The sequence below is a fragment of the Vulpes lagopus genome, chromosome 11 (genome assembly GCF_018345385.1).
Source record: "Vulpes lagopus strain Blue_001 chromosome 11, ASM1834538v1, whole genome shotgun sequence".
Taxonomy (NCBI): Eukaryota; Metazoa; Chordata; class Mammalia; order Carnivora; family Canidae; genus Vulpes; species Vulpes lagopus.
This window is the reverse complement of record NC_054834.1, coordinates 109,737,128-109,755,193: the sequence shown is the minus strand read 5'-3', so window position 1 is coordinate 109,755,193 and position 18,066 is coordinate 109,737,128. Positions and strand designations below refer to the sequence as shown.

Genomic DNA, 18,066 nt, shown 5'->3' with positions numbered 1-18,066 from the left:
TAAACGAATGCCTACTGGGCTAAATAAGAGAATGAGTAAACCAGTAGTTAAGTTCAAGGAATTAAAAAACAGTAAAGGAAGAGATGTGAGACCCTCAGAAGGACAAAAAAATACCCCATTATGACATGAGGATACTGGCAACATTTGCTAAAAACACACTATGACATATATATTATGGATTATTTCCTGAAAAAATATTTTGCAAGGCACAAAATATATTCAGAGGAATTAAAAAATATATATTTCAATTTATGTAAAAGTATTTTTGTACACTGATGTTCAAAGTTTCTGATGTTATTACTTTGCATTTACAATTAATTCTCTAAAATTTACTGAATATCTAACATGTGTAATATATTTTGGTAAGTTCCACAAGGGGAAAAAATAAATTAAAGGCCCTGACACAGTTTAAGCCCAAGCTAAAACTTCGGAGTTATATGGAAAAACCTCTTAATGTGAACCAGAAAGGATGCAGTAAAGCATAACATGTAAAAGTGTCTTTTCTTGAGTTTCCCTTTGGACATGATGACTGATCATGGCCATTGAGAACTAACTATTCTTTACGTTCCTGTGATAGGGCACAGATCAAAATATAATCAAGACATTGAAAGTGAGCATCTGTTGGATGGTTCCTAATTCATCGGTAAGAGACTCTTACATTCCTTCCAAATGTATAGAAGATAAATCAGAAAAGTGATACATGTATAGTATTTTAGATATCAAGAAAAAACACTTATGTAGGGTTAATAAACAAATCATGGAATTCAATATTTACATGTTTCTTTAAGAATATTCATATACTCTTTGATAAGAAATTTACACTGAGTTCTACTAAATGTGTCAAAATATTAAAATAGTTACCACCAAGTTGTTTTTAATCATTAAAACATTAAAAGTATAACCCCAAACACAATAAAATATAAATAAATGCTTTGTATGATGATATAAATAACCCTATACCCTATATCACTTTTCATAAAATAGTTTCAAATGCAACAGTGACTCTGTTTACTCTGAATTATAAAGTATTATAAAGTAAAATCTGATTAGCTGATTTGGCACATATAAACATAGTTCTTTGGTAATTAACGCTTTTAGTGAGCTCAAGATATATAATTTTCCCTAAAGTATTAATTAATTCCATAAAATATTAAATATTTAAGATGTATACAAATATAGCAAAGAATATTGATTTGTTTAGAAAGCTTACTAATCTCAGTCGATCTACTAGGTATTGGAGGTGGCTGTGTGCCATTGCGAGTAGGTGTTGAAGATGGGTGTGACACTGGAGAAAATGGTATCATATCAAAGATGTCCGTGGAGGGTGACTTTGGTGTCACACTGCCCCCCTGCAATGAAAATAATCTGAATTAAGCAGTATTTCAGGTGACACATTTTAATGCTAAATATTTCATATGCATATAAAACACATATAAACAACAAATAATTCATTTGAATTATATGTACTTGCCATTTTGTAGATCAAATGTTGGCAGTTCTATATGAGTTATCTAGTCATGCCAAATGCTCATTGGTAAGAATGCAACAGAAAATTTCTGCAACAGTGGCCTTAAAGATGATGACAAAAATGCTGACAATACTACTCTAGATATATTTTATACCTTTTTTTTTTTGTATACCTAGAAATAACTGCCATGTGTATCAGAGAATTGAAAATAGTAGAAACTATACAGGGAGCCTGGGTGGCTCAGTCTGTTAAGCCTCTGCTTTAGGCTCAGGTCATGATCCCAGGGTCCTGGGGTGGAGCCCCAGGTAGGGCTCCCTGCTTCTCCCTCTCCCTTTACCTCTCTTCCCCCTGCTCGTGCTCTCCCTCCAAAATAAATAAGTCTTTTTTAAAAAAATCTTTTTATTTTTATTTTTATTTTTTATTTTTATTTTTTATTGGAGTTCAGTTTGCCAACAAGGTCTTTTTTTTTTTTAAAGAAACTATATAAAAACATGATTTCAGTAATATATTTTGCTTAAGTTATAAATAGAACTAATTAAACATAAGTAACGCACCTTCTTAAATATGACCATTCATTCAAACACAATTAATAGCAACTTTAAAAAGTTATGAAGATTATATATTAATTTGTATTTATTACTACAATGACAGCCAACTATTATATTCACTGCAGTGCCTTTTATTCCCAGGTAAGAGTTCTTAGGTTTTCTTTTTTTGTTGTTTTTTAAGAAATACATGTTTTATTTATTTTAAGATTTTATTTATTTATTCATGACATACAGAGAGAGAGAAAGAGAAAGAGGCAGAGACACAGGCAGAGAGAGAAGCAGGCCCCGTGCAGGGAGCCTGATGTGGGACTCGATCCCGGGTCTCCAGGATCTGAAGGGCTGAAGGCAGCACTAAACCGCTGAGCCACCCGGGCCCAGGTTTTCTACGGTAAATAGCTACCTTGCAAAATAAATTATCACTAAATGTACCACCAAAAGTGTTATCTGGGTCAGTCTGGGTCAGGAATGACCCAGGAATGAAGCAACCAGCACTTTGATTGCCATTCTGGGGGGCAAAATACACTCACACGTACATACACACAATCTAGAGAAGAAAGAGAACTCTTATTTTGGAGAAGAATAGAAGGAAAAACTTGCTTTTCCTCAAATAACATGAACAGAGATTACTTGGCATGTTTCACAGTAAAATTAGACTTTTTGGAATATATTTATTTTTCTCATTCATAGATAATGAAGGTAATGGAAGAAAAATAAGGCTGATTGTGTGTAAAGAGTCACACATTTGCTATAATGATATTCAAATCTTGACTGTTCTTGAAAACAAAATAAACCAACCAAAACATCTTTAGCCTGTCCATCTTTACTCTTCTAGCCTCATATTTTTTGCTCTTCCCTTAAGACTAACTTCCTTGGGAGAGGTACTAACTCCTATCAATCTAGACTTTGCTCTTTTTGTACCAAACACCACTGAAACTGCTTTTACCAATATCAGCAATGACCTACTTTCCCAGTCGCCATATCTGAGGGTTCTTTGAAGTTACTTGTCCTAACTCGCCTTTCTGTGGACATACCTGAAATTTTTTCACTTTGATATAAATAGCATATTTTCGCAGAGTTTAAAAAAATATGTGGGATAATAAGAAAGAATTTTCTGCTTAGCAAATTACATGAGGTCTTGGGATGCTGCTCTCACTGATTGGCTTGGGAAGGCCACATTTAGAAGGTGGTGGTATTAACAGTCCCAGTGACAGTCTGGAATCAGGCGAGTTGACAGGAGTGACAGTAACGGAAGAAATATTTAGACAGGAAGATGAATCATCACTACTACGCCAGAAAGAGGATGAGCATCTCTGAAACCCATGTTGCTCATGATCAGACATTTTGTGCAGCAGCTGTAAAGGAATGACAGAAAAATACACTAAGGACAAGAAAGAAGACATGGAGGAAAAAGGAAAAAGTATATGAAAATCTATTTGTAAAATGATATATTGTGAAAAGAATAGTTTCAGCATAACTACTGTTCAAAAAATTATTTGAATATATTTTCCTTTGCTACGTTCCTTAGATTCCAGAATGTTTAATTTGACCATTTTTCACTGAATCTTACATTTTTAGATAAATAAAATGTTGCATCAGTAGGACTCGAGAGGACAACAATTAAGAGTAAAGCTTACTGATTCATTTCAATAAGAGCTTCTGTGTAATGACACAGGAAAATGAATCAAAATAATAAAAAAACCTCACTCATTGATGTAAGAGTAAAGTCTAGTAAAAAGTAATGACTTTGTAGAATTTTCAAAAAGGTTTACAACAATCATTTTAAATCTAATCCTCAAAACGTTCTTTTGAGATATTTGTATGAGTAATGTTATGTCCTTATTATAATAAAGATATGGGAAGTAAGGCCCATAGATTCTTTGTGATTTATTCCTTTATGAGGTAAGAAGCAGAGCCTAAATCTAAAACAATCTAACTCCAATCATCACGACCTTTCTGTAAGCTGTGAGCTCCAAATGGTCTAAGACTTTCCAGGGACGGGCAAAGGGGGCTGTCCAGCATTTCGAATAAGTGAGATAATAAATAATCAGATGGTCAGTAAGTGGTACACTGCGCTGGGTCTGCGCAGCAGTTTTCGAATGACTTTTATAAGGTATTTGCATTACAGCTGGAAAGCTACTGTCAAAAGCTGAGCTGGTAAGAACTGAGCTGTCAGAGTGGTCAACGAAAACAACAAGCCAAAATGAAAGTAATAATCCAGTCTTTATTCACGTCCTGCTCTAGTGTAAGCAAGAGGCCAGGGAGAAGGTGCTGGCTTCATCAGTGTCCCCGTTTCCCCCAGAAAATGGCACTGGGCTAGGATCAGAAGTATCCGCGCAGAAGCATGGCTTCGTCTCTCTGCTGAGGGAGCCCTGAACCAAGGTCCTGCTGGGTTGTGTGGTGTCTGGAGGGAGGGAGCAAGCCATGGGGAGAGAAAGGAGAAAGAGCGAGGAGCAGAAATGTCCTGAATACTGACTCACAGTGGAGAAAGGAGTCTTCGAGGCCCTCAGAAGATGGTCTTGACAGAAGCATTTTAAAAAGGCCATGGCCAAGGGGCTCCATAAAGGAGGCCTCTGAACATGGGCACCAGGCTGGGAACGTAGATGTGCCACGTGGAAGAGCGCAGTGGGCCTAGGGGTCCTAGGGGTGGAGGAGCTGAGTCCTGGACTGCCTCGCCTGCACGGGGCCCTCTACCTGGGGAGGGGACCGCAGCCTACCCCAAGGCCAGCCAGCGGAAGCTTTGGTAATGGTCTAGGACAGAGCCCGATGGGCTTGGCCCCGAGGTGGGACTTCCCAACTACAGGGCATACCTCAGAGGTTTCTTAACACTAATAGGAACACGAATACGGCTTTTGATAACTTCACAGTGAAAAGTTATAACAAAAAGGATGGTTTGGAGAACCCACAAATCTGAAGGAAGTGTTTAGGCTAAGAGTCACCTCTCCACACATTTCTCAAAGCTGAGGGGGAAAATAAGGCAGTGGAACCTGAGAGGTTTAAGTTGAGGGAAGGGTTTAGTGTGGAAGCACAATTTCTGATGGTCTGGGTTATATATCTTATCACTCTATCAATATGGATATAGTTATATGATTACCATTTTCCCTGTTGCTTTCCATAATGAGCTCTCTGTAGAGATGTATGCCCGCATATACACAATTTTAAAGTCTATTTTACAGTCTATGCAGCTTACTGTATAATTTTGTGATTGGTGGTCATTTTTTACTTAATTTTAAGTGACAACTGTAAACTCCCTGTGGACAAAATTTTTCTAAATTTCATCTAAAAGAAATACTTTCTAAAAGCTATATAACGCATCAAAGTAAAAGACATATTATAAACTGTTTATGTATATTTACTGTCTAATTTATACTAGAGCAACTTTTATTTTTTTTATTTTTTTTTTATTTTTTTTTTAATTTTTTATTTATTTATGATAGTCACAGAGAGAGAGAGAGAGAGGCAGAGACACAGGTGGAGGGAGAAGCAGGCTCCATGCACCGGGAGCCTGATGTGGGATTCGATCCCGGGTCTCCAGGATCGCGCCCTGGGCCAAAGGCAGGCGCCAAACCGCTGCGCCACCCAGGGATCCCTAGAGCAACTTTTAAACTCAAACTATGAATTGATGAGAATGTTTATATGGAGTGAAACATATTATGATATTAAGTGGAAGTTGTCCTTCGTATCATCTGGTTTATAACATAAATGATAGTACGCAAGCTATTATATGACTTGTATTAGTCAAAATATCTTACCAGATGCCTCAAAACAAACCGAAGGCCAAAATAACCTAACTTATAAATGCTCTAGTATTTTATGATAGTGTTAATATTATGCCTTCTACTTGCTTACGCAGGTGAAGAAGGTTTGTAACATGAAAATGATCAAGGTTTTAAATAACCCACTTAGGTATTTTCATTTCCAAATTGGTAAAACTTGGATATCTATAAATAGTTGTGCTATCCAAAGTTTAAGATTCCATCACAGGTTTCCTTTTGGGTCATCAGTAAAGTAGACTTGGTCAACTGGCATTTGTTGCTCTGGTCACACAGATCTCTCAATATGTTGAATCGGTTCCTTGCAGGTAATGTTAAGAGACCACACATTAATAGCTGGAGCTTTTCCTGAGAAGTTACAAAATGTAGAAAGTGGGCCCACAGACTCGCATGAAAACAACTGATTGGTTATTAAAAGGCTGTGCCTTTTCAGTTGGGTATAAGCTCTCCACTTCACCACAACCACCACACGCTCATTATTAATGTCACAGCCCGGGCTCTGTGGACGTCGAGTTTGTGATTCCTTAGAAATAATTCAAGTCAAGGAATTAAATATTATATCTATTAAGTATTTTGAGTGGTGTTTCTAAATTTAGGGGGTCAGGAGCTAGTCATTTTTTTTAACTGGTTGAGGATATTTTTTAAAGAAATAAATGCAGGGGGATCCCCGGGTGGCTCAGCGGTTTGGTGCCTGCCTTCAACCCGGGGTGTGATTCTGGAGACCCGGGATTGAGTCCCACGTCGGGCTCCCTGCGTGGAGCCTGCTTCTCCCTCTGCCTGGGTCTCTGCCTCTCTCTCTCTGTGTGTCTCTCATGAATAAAGAAATAAAAGCTTTTAAAAAAAGAAATTAAATGCATAGTTTAGATGGATACAGCTTGATATTTTTATTTCATGTCTCATCGGTATTTTGACAGATGGCTAGAAACCAAGATTTTTGGACTCTCCTACAGAAATTCATGGTACCACTGTTTAGTATTTATGTTCATAATTCCAGCTGCTTTGGTCTTTGAAGGTGCACAGGATCTGCTCCCATTCTAAGAGAAGGGGGAGCTCTATGCTCAACCATTCCATGTTAATTATGCAGACATTGTTAGGTTCTTAAGGCCTATTAGTAATGAGTGCCCAGGGGCACCTGGGTTGCTGAGACATTAAGCATCCAACTCTTAATTTCAACTCAGGTCATGACCAAAGGGATGTGAGATTGAGCCCCACATCGGGCTCCACGCTGGACATGGAGCCTTCTTGGAATTTTCTCTCTTTCTCTGCCCCTTCTCTCTCTTTCAAAAAAAAAAAAAAAAAAAAAAAGGGAGTGCCCAGAGTTGAGATTCGTTGTAGTTTTTTAGTTTGTTCTTTCAAGAAGCAGTGGCTTCGTATATTTAGGCCCAGGTGAATATTTCAACCCTCTTAGCCTCGTCTAAATATGACAGCAATGATGAAGAATCATAAAAGGGTTTGAACTCTCAGTAAATGTTGAATACATTTAAACAACAAAGAAATTGCATCAAATAGTTCTTTGGTAACATCCACAGAAATATTAGAATGATATCAAAATTTTATTTTATGGTGTTAATTGTTTTGGTGATATAAATATTCAAACGCCTTTTTGAAAGGTAAAACACAACTCAGATTAAAATATGATTTATCATAATGATTAAAATAATTCTATTTAGAATTAGATTTAAGCAAATTACTTGAATTTTTTAAATTAATTTAATATTTATAAATATTTATTTATTTTTATTTTTTTTAAATTTATTTTTGATAGAGAGAGAGAGAGAGAGGCAGAGACACAGGCAGAGGGAGAAGCAGGCTCCATGCACCGGGAGCCCGACGTGGGATTCGATCCCAGGTCTCCAGGATCGCGCCCTGGGCCAAAGGCAGGCGCCAAACCGCTGCGCCACCCAGGGATCCCTATAAGTATTTATTAACTTAATGTTTAATTATTTGTGTTTGAAATACGATGTCTAAATTTTTCTAGTTGAAAAACTGGCAGGTCATAAATAAAACTAAAGACAAGGAAATACAATGGTGATGCAAAATGTTCTAGCCAACCCATGGATGCTCCCATGCTGATTCACACTCTCAAAGTTCACTATCATGTCACATTTGCAACATCCCTTTTTAAGTAGTTTTTAAAAGGAATAACTTCTAGAGTTTAGAATTTATAGCATCATGAATGCATTTGTTTTTTCTTCCAGATTTCTAGATTCACAGTTTGGTTATTCCGGTCTCTTACTTGGAAGACCTGTTATCTTTCTTTTTTTCTTATTTATTTTTTTTGGAAGACCTGTTATTTGTTCTTACAAGAGTGTCACGGGTCAAGTGGATAGGATTGTCTGCAATTCCCAAAGAGAAAAACTGCAGCAAGAAACTAAATTCATTGATCAGATAGATATTCATGGTCGGAACTGGAACGGAATATATTTTTCTCCCCGTTAGCTAGAGCTTACTTCTTTAGAAGTGTCTTTTTTGCAAGTAACAATTGGGGAAGTGAAGCCGTGAACGAGTGATCATTTTTTTGTGGGCAGCAAATGTTCTTGAATCAATGTCATGTTTAGAATTTATGCCTTTGTTTAAAGATTCACATTTGGCTTGTTGTGCAACGGAGTTTTCACAATCTGCTCTTGCCCATCTTGACTTCAGTAACAGTCGAGAGAACACTAGAGGAAGATAAATAGGCACTTTTGTTTACCCACAATGAAATACACATTTTAGGTTATAATTGTCCTATCAAGTCTAATCAGTGGCCACACGGTTGATTATGTAAAGGTAGAACTTTATCCAGTAACAAACACTTGGTTTAATTGAAAGGGAGACATTTATTTTACTCAGCAACAGAAAGTCCAGTACTTGTAAGGACTACAATTTTATTCATTTAACTTCTTGGCAACAGTCTGATTTGGTTAAAAGCATCTACAGCCAGAAAAGTTAAATGTAAGCATCCAGACACAAGAATCAAGAGGAACGGTCTGATTTAACTTGCTGTGCCCACATCTTATAACGGAACAATCTTCTGGGGGCATTCATGGGGCCAGGAGGGCAGAATGAACCCTTTTTTCTGATATAAATACAGGCAGCGCTGCCATGTGAATGTAATAAATGGAAATCAGATTGTTCCTAGATAATTAGTACCAAATGGTGGAAACCCAACCTCTAATCTATTGCCAAACCACCAGAACACAGCAAAAAAGCAAACAGCCTTGTCAAGTAACGGAAATTTCTCAGTGTATCTAAATGTATAAAACAAGGACCCAATTTCTGAAACCAATGAGATTTGCACAATGTCAGTGCGACACAGCGACACGCAGTACGGGCGCTATCGGAGGCTATTTCATCTGCCTTAGAAAAGGACCCTAGGACTGAAGAGCAGGGTGATCAGGGGACGTGTCGCGTTCTGTTTCTTACGAGCAAGTGAAAAAATGGTCCGTCGATGTCCGCGAGAAAATTGAAACGAGGTGTGGTCCTTCGTTCGTTGTGCATATGAGGAACTTGCTTCAGTGAAAACAAGTCTGGATTCATGGAACACACACACTGGCTTGCAGTTAGAAATGTCTTTTAATTTGGATAATGAGCAAAAATAAAAAAATAAAACTAAGGCCCTCGTTCTGTTCTCCTTAGCTAGTACTAAACGACTCTGGAACCTCACACTGGGCGCACCCATGCGGGGGGCATTGGCGGAAACAACGAACTGTAGCCCAAACGGTGACAGAAAAAGCAAACTTCTCTCATTCGACTACTATAATCATGAGCCCGACCTCCTCCTTCCATTCCAGATTTCCGGATCCGACCCCCGAGTGGGCACCCGGCGTCCAGTCGGCAGAGCTCACGTGGGCAAAAGTGAAATCGTGACCCTCCGGCGTGCCCCTTCCCCAGGCCACGGCTGCCCTGCAAAACGGCACCACCACCCAGGGCTAAAGACAAAACCCTAAGGGCAATCCCGACGCCTCTCTTATCCTCCAGCCCCCAACCATCAGCAAATCGTGCAAGCTCGAGTTAGGGGCGCCTGGGTGGCCCCATCGGTTAAGCATCTGACTTCGGTTCGGCCGTGAGCTTAGGGTCCTGGGTGGGGGCCCGGTGTGTGGCTCTGCGCTCACCCGGGGGCTCTCTCCTCCCACTCACGCTCGCATGTGTGCTCTCTCTTGAAGATACATAAATAAAATCTTTAAAAAAAAAATCTATCGGGTTATATGCACCATCTGAAATGATAGAATTCTAGGCCAATTTACTCTTCTCCTTCTCCTACACAGTTTTTGGGATCTCATTTGGGCCTCTTGACAGACCAGGTGCATGTGTCGGCCAGATGATCCCCGAGTCCCCTACTGAATGCTGCGAGCAACTTCTCAGTGCAATTAAAAAAGAAAAAAGTAACAAAAAAACCTCTACAGGGCCCTATAATATGTAGCCTCTGACCATCTCTCCAATGTCATCTCCAACTTTTTTGGGTCTTGGCCACTATGCTCTGGGCACAAAGATCTCGTCACTGTTCCCAGCCCTTTGCACAGACCGACTCCAGGTCTCAATGCAAATGCTACCTCCGCAGAAAGGGCTTCCCTGATCACTGCTTCTAAGAGTCCCCACCCGGGCTCTCCTCTTCTGCTATATTTTGTTTTACTCATAGCATATATCAGATCTGCATGTTTACATTTATTTATTCATTTATCTATGGGTTGATTACCCATCCCCCTCCGTGTCCCATGACCGCGGAAATCCACAGACGGCTAAAACCCAACAGCCTAGGATACCCTACGACTGCATCAGACAGTCGACAGGGACCTCACAGGCCGCCGCAGCAGACCACAGCTGTATCTAACGTGTGCCGTTGACAAATGTGACAAAATAAAGGTCCAAAAGTGATGTGCATTGTACTACAGCCTAAGACACGTCCCTAAGATGCTACTTCAGCAAAGGAGCGATGACCTAGTACCACTAGGAAAAATGCAAACAAAACGACAGTTTACACTGTGAAACCTTGAAAGGACTTTTTAGAATTGCCGAAGAATTTCGTTAGAAGTTTGAACCAAAATCACTAAGTTTGTATCCGCAAGACAAATCAGAATGACCAATTCTGTGGATGGCAGCCCCCATCCAAGAACTAGCAGCCTGTCCTCAGGTGCCTTGGGAAGTGCGGAGACGCGAACCTATCAGCTCACCCGCATGGGACTCCTTGAAGGACAAAGGTTCTCAGTCTGAAACATCCCACTCAACACGGCCTTTTTTTTTTTTTTTTCATTTATGACTTAATATAGAATAAAATCAAATTTTCTAAAATCGAAATTTCTTATGAGAAGATCTGACTCCTCTGAACCATTGTTCTGTGTTACAGAAACTCAGCGATCACTTTGGACCTCTTGCTAGGAAAAACAGCTTGCAATCTTTTAGTTATCTAACCAAAAAATGTTTCTTATTTTTCCGATGCTTCCCATAACTGCCCTTATCTGCTATGTCATCACACACTGATAAGAACAGCATCCAAACCAGTGATTTGGATTATTTTCATTTGCTACATTACTTTTAATTTCACAATCCCTCCGTAATTCCATTCCTACTTTTGTTCTCCTCTCTCTCTCTCTCTTCCCAAAGAGACTATCTTAAAACTAAGATGAGAGGTAAATCTTTTATTTTACTTTAACTAATACTCACGTGATATGGACTTTATTGTTTGGGCAGCAAACCCGGATTCAGGAAATTATTGTTTTATATGCTTATATTTTGGAACCGAATTACAGTGTTAAATCATTTGCAGAGAACCATTCCTGAATTAGAACCATTTCTTACATGGCAGAAAAGTCACTTCAGCGTGACTTCAGAAAATCTGGCTCCCAATAGGATCAAGAGCCATGTTGGGCTGGTCATTTGAGGAGAGTCTTTTGTCATTTGGGGCTTCTTCTCACCATATTGTACTGAAAGCTGAGAACCTGATGCCAAATTAATTTTTTATACCAAACCCACCTATATTGTAATTTTGATGTGTGTAATGGGATTCATAATCCACTCCAGAGCTTCTTCAATTCATGCATCAATTGCTGCCTCTAATCTTTTAAACAAACCGCTGAGAACTTCAGCAATTTTGAACCATTCTATCCTTTAGTCCTCCGAGAGCAAAGGAAACAAGGAAGGAAAAGCTACAGAGTCTCATTTCCAGAGTTACAAGCCCAACAGGCATGAACTGTGCATTAACTTTGCTACACGCAGTGGCCCGCTATGAGGTGCTGGTGTCCTGGTGGTTTCCTATAAAACCGATGGTCAAATTTCATAAGAAAGTTCTAACTTAACAGAAATTTGCTTTACTATAGGCCCACTGCAAGCTATTAAACAAGTTTATATATACTTACTTATTTATATATACTTACTATACTTTAAAATTATTTTGATTTTTTATAATTTTCATTGTTTTCCAAGTTCAATTTTAATAGTTTGAATCATTAACAAACCTTCAACAGAGTGGATATTTGTAAGCACGACAATATTTCATCCTAAATAATGTAGATAGTTTAATTTAGTTCATTTTTAATATCAGAAAATCGGGACATAATTTTTGGAAATGTGAAATATAGTACTTAATGCTGTATTAATTAATTCCACATTACATAACTAAACTTCAAAATGAAAGGCAAAAGCATTTGTTCATAATCTCTTCAAAAACTTTTAAAACATCAGATATCTTTAGCAACATAAAAACGTTGAGTCTCCTTCCTTTAAAAATCAAATAATTTCTATTTTGTACTTTAAAGATGTACATCCCCCAGTATGTCAGCAATTTAAAAAATCACATAAGCCTTTAGAAACTGAAAAATTGTGACAAGTGATTTTTGAAGTTAAAATAAAGAAAAATACAAAGATCTTACTATGACAAAAGAATATAATTGCAAAGTTATAAGCTGAGTTCTTATAATAAATAATATAACACTTATTTACTTATAATACTTACTATTACTTATAATAATAAAGCAATACATTTTCTACACATATAGATTAGGTGCAAAAAAGTGATTTAGAGAAAATGGTTTCTCTTTTTTTTTTTTTTTTTAAATTTTTTTTATTATTATTTATTTATGATAGTCACAGAGAGAGAGAGGCAGAGACACAGGCGGAGGAAGAAGCAGGCTCCATGTACCGGGAGCCCGATGTGGGATTCGATCCCGGGTCTCCAGGATCGCGCCCTGGGCCAAAGGCAGGCGCCAAACCGCTGCGCCACCCAGGGATCCCTGGTTTCTCTTTTTTAAATTCAGCCTTTTAGTTAAAGTCTCTGAAGCATTCTATTGAGACACATTCAATACTGAGCTGAACGCAATGCTCATAATCATTAAATGACAACTTCCAGAGAGCTTATCATTTCTAAAAACTGGCTATTTGAATAATTTTGTTGTTTTTCACATAACTGGCTCTACCAATGAGAACTGCTGAGTAAACTGACACACAGACAGACTGTTTTGTTTCCATGCCGACGGTCAGGCGCATTGCTGGGGGGTGGGGGACCCTCAGCCAGAGGCCCACGGGACTCAGGGAAGCGTCATCCCTACACTCCTCCCGACCTCCTGGCCCTCAACACTTCTAACCCCCTCAACACTGGGGACCAGGTCCCCAATGCACATGCTCACCCCCAGCCTGGCCCACCTCTTCTTGGTGACCCCAGTGCTACTCCAGGGCAGCACCTGCTTTCAGAAGAGAAAGAGGGGAGGGCTGCTTCATCATTCATCAACATGCCCCCGACCCGTCGGCGCCTCCCCAATCTGCCTTGTCCCCCAACATGATACTTAGTTCTCCATCCAGGGACAGAGTGTGCTCAGTGAACGAGCTTTGGGTTTGCATCCAAACCAAATGGATGGATCTTACTTTGTTCCCCTGCAAATACGGAAGACTAGAGTAAAGCTACTATTCATATGCAATGAGTGTCAGGAAGGGCATCTTACTAAGGCTGCCTGACAAAGTTACTTCCCTTCGTCATGTTCATACTTCTAGTTTGTTTCCAGGACGGCTTATAGGAAGGCTTTCAACAAGACCCAGAAGGACGTTACTCCTTTTTGGGACCACAGTTTAAAGGAATTTGAGCTGATGCTCTCTGCTCCCTGGGATGAAGGAGGAAAGAAAAAAATATCACAATCTTGATGAGAAGCCAACAGTGATGGTAGAGAAGAGGGAAAACAGGAAGGCTATAATAATAAAGCGAGGCTCACTGTCCATGACAAAGGTACGTGGGAACATATGAACCTACTCCCCACTTCTCTTATCTCGGCCACGGCAGCCCCACTGTCATACGCTATATGCCAAGCAATGGAAATGCCAACAGCATCCGTGAGAAAGATGGAAAAGTGTTGAGTTTAAAAGAAAGTTTTTTGACCCATTTCCAGGGAGGGCAGACCAAATTTGAAACCCTAAATGCAATTTTCTATAGGAGCATTCTTTCTAGTGATGAACTGGTGAAATATTCTAGAACTAGATAGTCACACACACACACACACACATATTTATGTATTCTATAGAGTTTTCATTGAGTCAGCCTAGAGGTTGAACCAAGATGGACTTACAAATAAATATCAGTATATGGTTGAGCACACGGACTCCCATGTCATCGGCTGCCTTCTTGCCCTGCTAATATTTGCTCTACAAGCTTTGATGTAGCCCCACTCATCTGCTTTTTTTTTTTTGCCTCTGATATTCCTTTTATATCAAATAAATCACAGCCAAGCAAATGTCATAATGTTTTCCCCTAAGTTTTCATCTACGAGATCTAGGGTTGAGACTTCTGTTTGTTTCTTTTATCCATTTTGGGATTTTATGTGTCCACGTATCTGCATGATGTAAGATAAGGACCAAGTGTCATTATTTTGCATGTGGCTATCCAACACCATTTTTTATAGACACTGTCCTTTCCCCATTGTGTATAAAACAAAATCTTAGAAACAAAAATTCTTTTTATAAGTCTGCAAATGCCATAATTGTGTTCCAGTTTACAGCATCGTGCTATAAGTTATACAGTAAACATTTTTAATGCAAAATAAAATATATACTTTATTGGAGAATATCAGTAGCACAGATGATTCAAGAAGAAAAAAAAAGTCTTCTAAATATATTTTGCCAGAAAAAATATTGTCTTAAATTCCATCTTCCTCTTCCAAAAGATTCCCTTAGCCAAAATCATGAAAGAATGGCATCATACATGGTATTGGGGGAAAGATTTCAAATCTATGATAAACCAAAAGTAAATAATTTAAATATCTGAGAGTTGTCTGCAGAGAGAGCCATTCATTTTAGCGTCTGAAATTCAGCTGTGCCCCTCCCAGTGGAAACCCTTGCGATGCAACGTAAAAAACCAAAGCCAGTCTCGTTAACAGTCCAGGATCTATAATGAAGGTCAGTACTCCAAGGGTGGATTGGCTTCGGTCATGAAATCTAACCTCAGTAAATAGTGATCAATAAGGATGAAAGAAATACGATGTCACAACGAGAAAAAGAACAAACGGAGGGATGGCTCATTCTACAAAATACCAGGGAAAAGAGCAACATGGCAAAACAGCTCTTGTCTGAGCCACCTACGTGATTTTGATTTTTTTTTTTAATTAGCATCTTTCATCTGTATCATGTTTTATTTTTTTTTTTGTATCATGTTTTAGAATATTGATCGAGGATATTACAAACATCCCAGAGCTGGTGACCCAGAGATGCTTTATTACCATGAAGTCTCGTTTCTAAGGAAAATATGCACATAATCTATATACTTACTGGAGACGTTGATACTTGGGTTACTCTTAGCTGGCTTTCCAAATCTTGTACTTTGTTTTTAAGTTCCATATTTTCGGCTTCTAAGTCTTGAATCTAAAAAGCAATGATTATTGAATAATCTTCAGGAATTTATTCTTGGGAAATATTGGCTATTATATCGGCTACATTAATGAATAGGATTTTATATTATTTGAAATTTTAATGTACTCTTATGCACAAGGGAGAACATTATTTGATAATGACCGGGACATATCAGGAGATTCTAGATCACGGGAATTTTTATTAAGTTTAAAATGTTCTTACATGTGTGTAAATCCCATGTTTCTAATACCTCATCTGTGTGTTTTCTCGTTGCACTGTGCAGTCTGTTACCCATAATCCTGGAGTATAACCGCAAGACAGTGAAACTTGCTTATGATGATTTTGAAGACAGTGGAGAAAGGGTGTAATTTAATTACAAAGGAATCTGATCTGCATGGGAAACCACTTACCCAGCATCTGCTGCTTCTGCTGCTCTGATCCCCATGAGAAGCATCAGGAAGTGAAGCAAAGTCACATGAGAACACTAAGTTCTTGTGGGAATTCAATATAAAATGGTTAAAAACTGTGCAGGGGATCAGGAATGAAAAATTATAGGAACACAGTAAAGCAGTTCCAATCGGTGTGGGGGGAATTTAATGGCAGGCCTTCTAAATTTGTTTGATGATATGCAAGTTTCCCTGTACTTACATGACATAAACGTTAGACTTAGAGTTTAGTTTACTCACTCTTTTCTGTAATCCCGCAATCTGTTTTCTTGTTTCAACATCTTTTCCTCCAGATTCTAGAAATTTCCTGTATGCCAGGTCAAATGCTTGGCCAATTGTTAAAGTTATTTCTTCAGCCTTTGTAAAAATCAAAGATTTCATATGTCAGACTGTTCTTTGAATCAAGGAAAACATTCACATGAGGTACTTCAAAGGGGCAAGGGCTGTAGGTAGAAATGTGGTAAATGAATCAGGTCGTCTGTGTTAACGTAATTCAATGTCTATTCATGCACAAAACTAAAAAAAAAAATTCTAATTAAATGAGTAGCTGTTGAAGTTGGAAGGGAGAGTTCTATCCACCTTCTCATCTTTTGTCTTAGTATTTTTTTCCTAGTTTGTTTTCCTTCTTTCCTGAATATTTTTTTGGTGCCTATTAAATGAAAGCACAGTGCCAACTGCAGTTTCTCTTGTTGCTTTGCTACTTATTTCCTCTTCCTAACGAGGAGGGTTGGCTAACCCTGGCAGGTAACTCGAATGAGGCTGACGGGGTGGTGTTGTGGAAAACCTGAGGTGTGCCCTCTCGAAGTGGAATACTCAGTTCCAGTTAGTTGTTGGCTTGTGGAAATGAACAATTCCAACCCACAGTTGTCAGATTGTAAATATGTGAGATGAGGTCAGAAACCTGAATTTTTATATGAAAGTTCCCCATTGTAAATGATAGTAAACCCTATAATGTAAAACACAGCGCCTGCTGAACGAAATACAACTGTCCTCTGAATTTGGCCTCATAGACAACTGACGGTTTGGTCGGTTAATCAGAAACCGTCCTCAATGCCCCAAGTCCACCAGCTCATTCCTTCCTCATTCATATCTTGACTGGAATCTGTCTTGCACGATGTAAACACTAAATAAAAACCTATTTACCTTATTGACATTTAAAAAGATTAGTAAAGGCATCAATTGACTTCATGCATCATGAATATATATTTAATTATAAGATTTCCAGACGACATAAAAACTGGTGGTAATAATCAATCTTGAATAGACCATGCTTTAATTTACTGTGAATCCTAAAACTTTGTGATATGCTATGAATAATCTAAATTGAAAATAGACTTCATTCATTTGGGGAATATAAATAATAGTAAAAGGGAATGGAAGGGAAGGGAGAAGAAATGGGTAGGAAATATCAGAAAGGGAGACAGAACATAAAGACTCCTAACTCTGGGAAATGAACTAGGGGTGGTGGAAGGGGAGGTGGGAGGGGGGTGGGGGTGACTGGGTGACGGGCACTGAGGGGGGCACTTGACGGGATGAGCACTGGGTGTTATTCTGTATGTTGGCAAATTGAACACCAATAAAAAATAAATTTATTATTAAAAACAAACAAACAAATAAATAAGAAAAATAAAAATAAAAATAAAAAAATGAAAATAGACTTTATTAATAACACGGATTTTTTTTCTTAATGTTTCAAATTTTTATTTAAATTCTACTTAGTTCACATATAGTGAAATATTGGTTTTGGGAGTGGAACCTAGTGATTCACCACTATAACAGCCACTGCTCATCCCAACAAGTGTCCTTAATGCCCGTCACTCATTTAGCGCACTCCCCCACCCACCTCCCCGCCAGTGACCGTCCATTTGTTTTCTATAGTTAAGAGTCTCTTTTATGAATAACATTGATTTAATTAAGACATTGTCATTTATGTAGTACACTACTTGTTGAAGAAAGGCTTTTAGTCATAAAAAAATTATAGTCTAACCCAGTTAACTGAACGATACAAAATATATGCCTAAGATTATACATAA

At 38.4% G+C, this 18,066-nt stretch overlaps 1 protein-coding gene across 14 annotated transcripts in view; it reads right to left on the bottom strand.

The window, feature by feature from the left end:
* Positions 1-18,066, bottom strand: part of GULP1 (GULP PTB domain containing engulfment adaptor 1) — a 218,300-nt gene that overhangs the window by 8,384 nt on the left and 191,850 nt on the right. For 6 of the 14 annotated variants that reach the window (XM_041773954.1, XM_041773949.1, XM_041773953.1 and 3 more), the window contains 5 exons: positions 16,274-16,390; positions 15,998-16,078; positions 15,507-15,599; positions 3,144-3,368; positions 1,211-1,349 (listed from right to left, as the gene is read on the bottom strand). In XM_041773954.1, coding sequence (XP_041629888.1) covers positions 1,211-1,349; positions 3,144-3,368; positions 15,507-15,599; positions 15,998-16,078; positions 16,274-16,390 — 655 coding nt within the window. The remainder of the gene's footprint in view (positions 1-1,210; positions 1,350-3,143; positions 3,369-15,506; positions 15,600-15,997; positions 16,079-16,273; positions 16,391-18,066) is intronic. The other 8 variants (XM_041773956.1, XM_041773955.1, XM_041773960.1 and 5 more) reach the window with 3 other exon arrangements.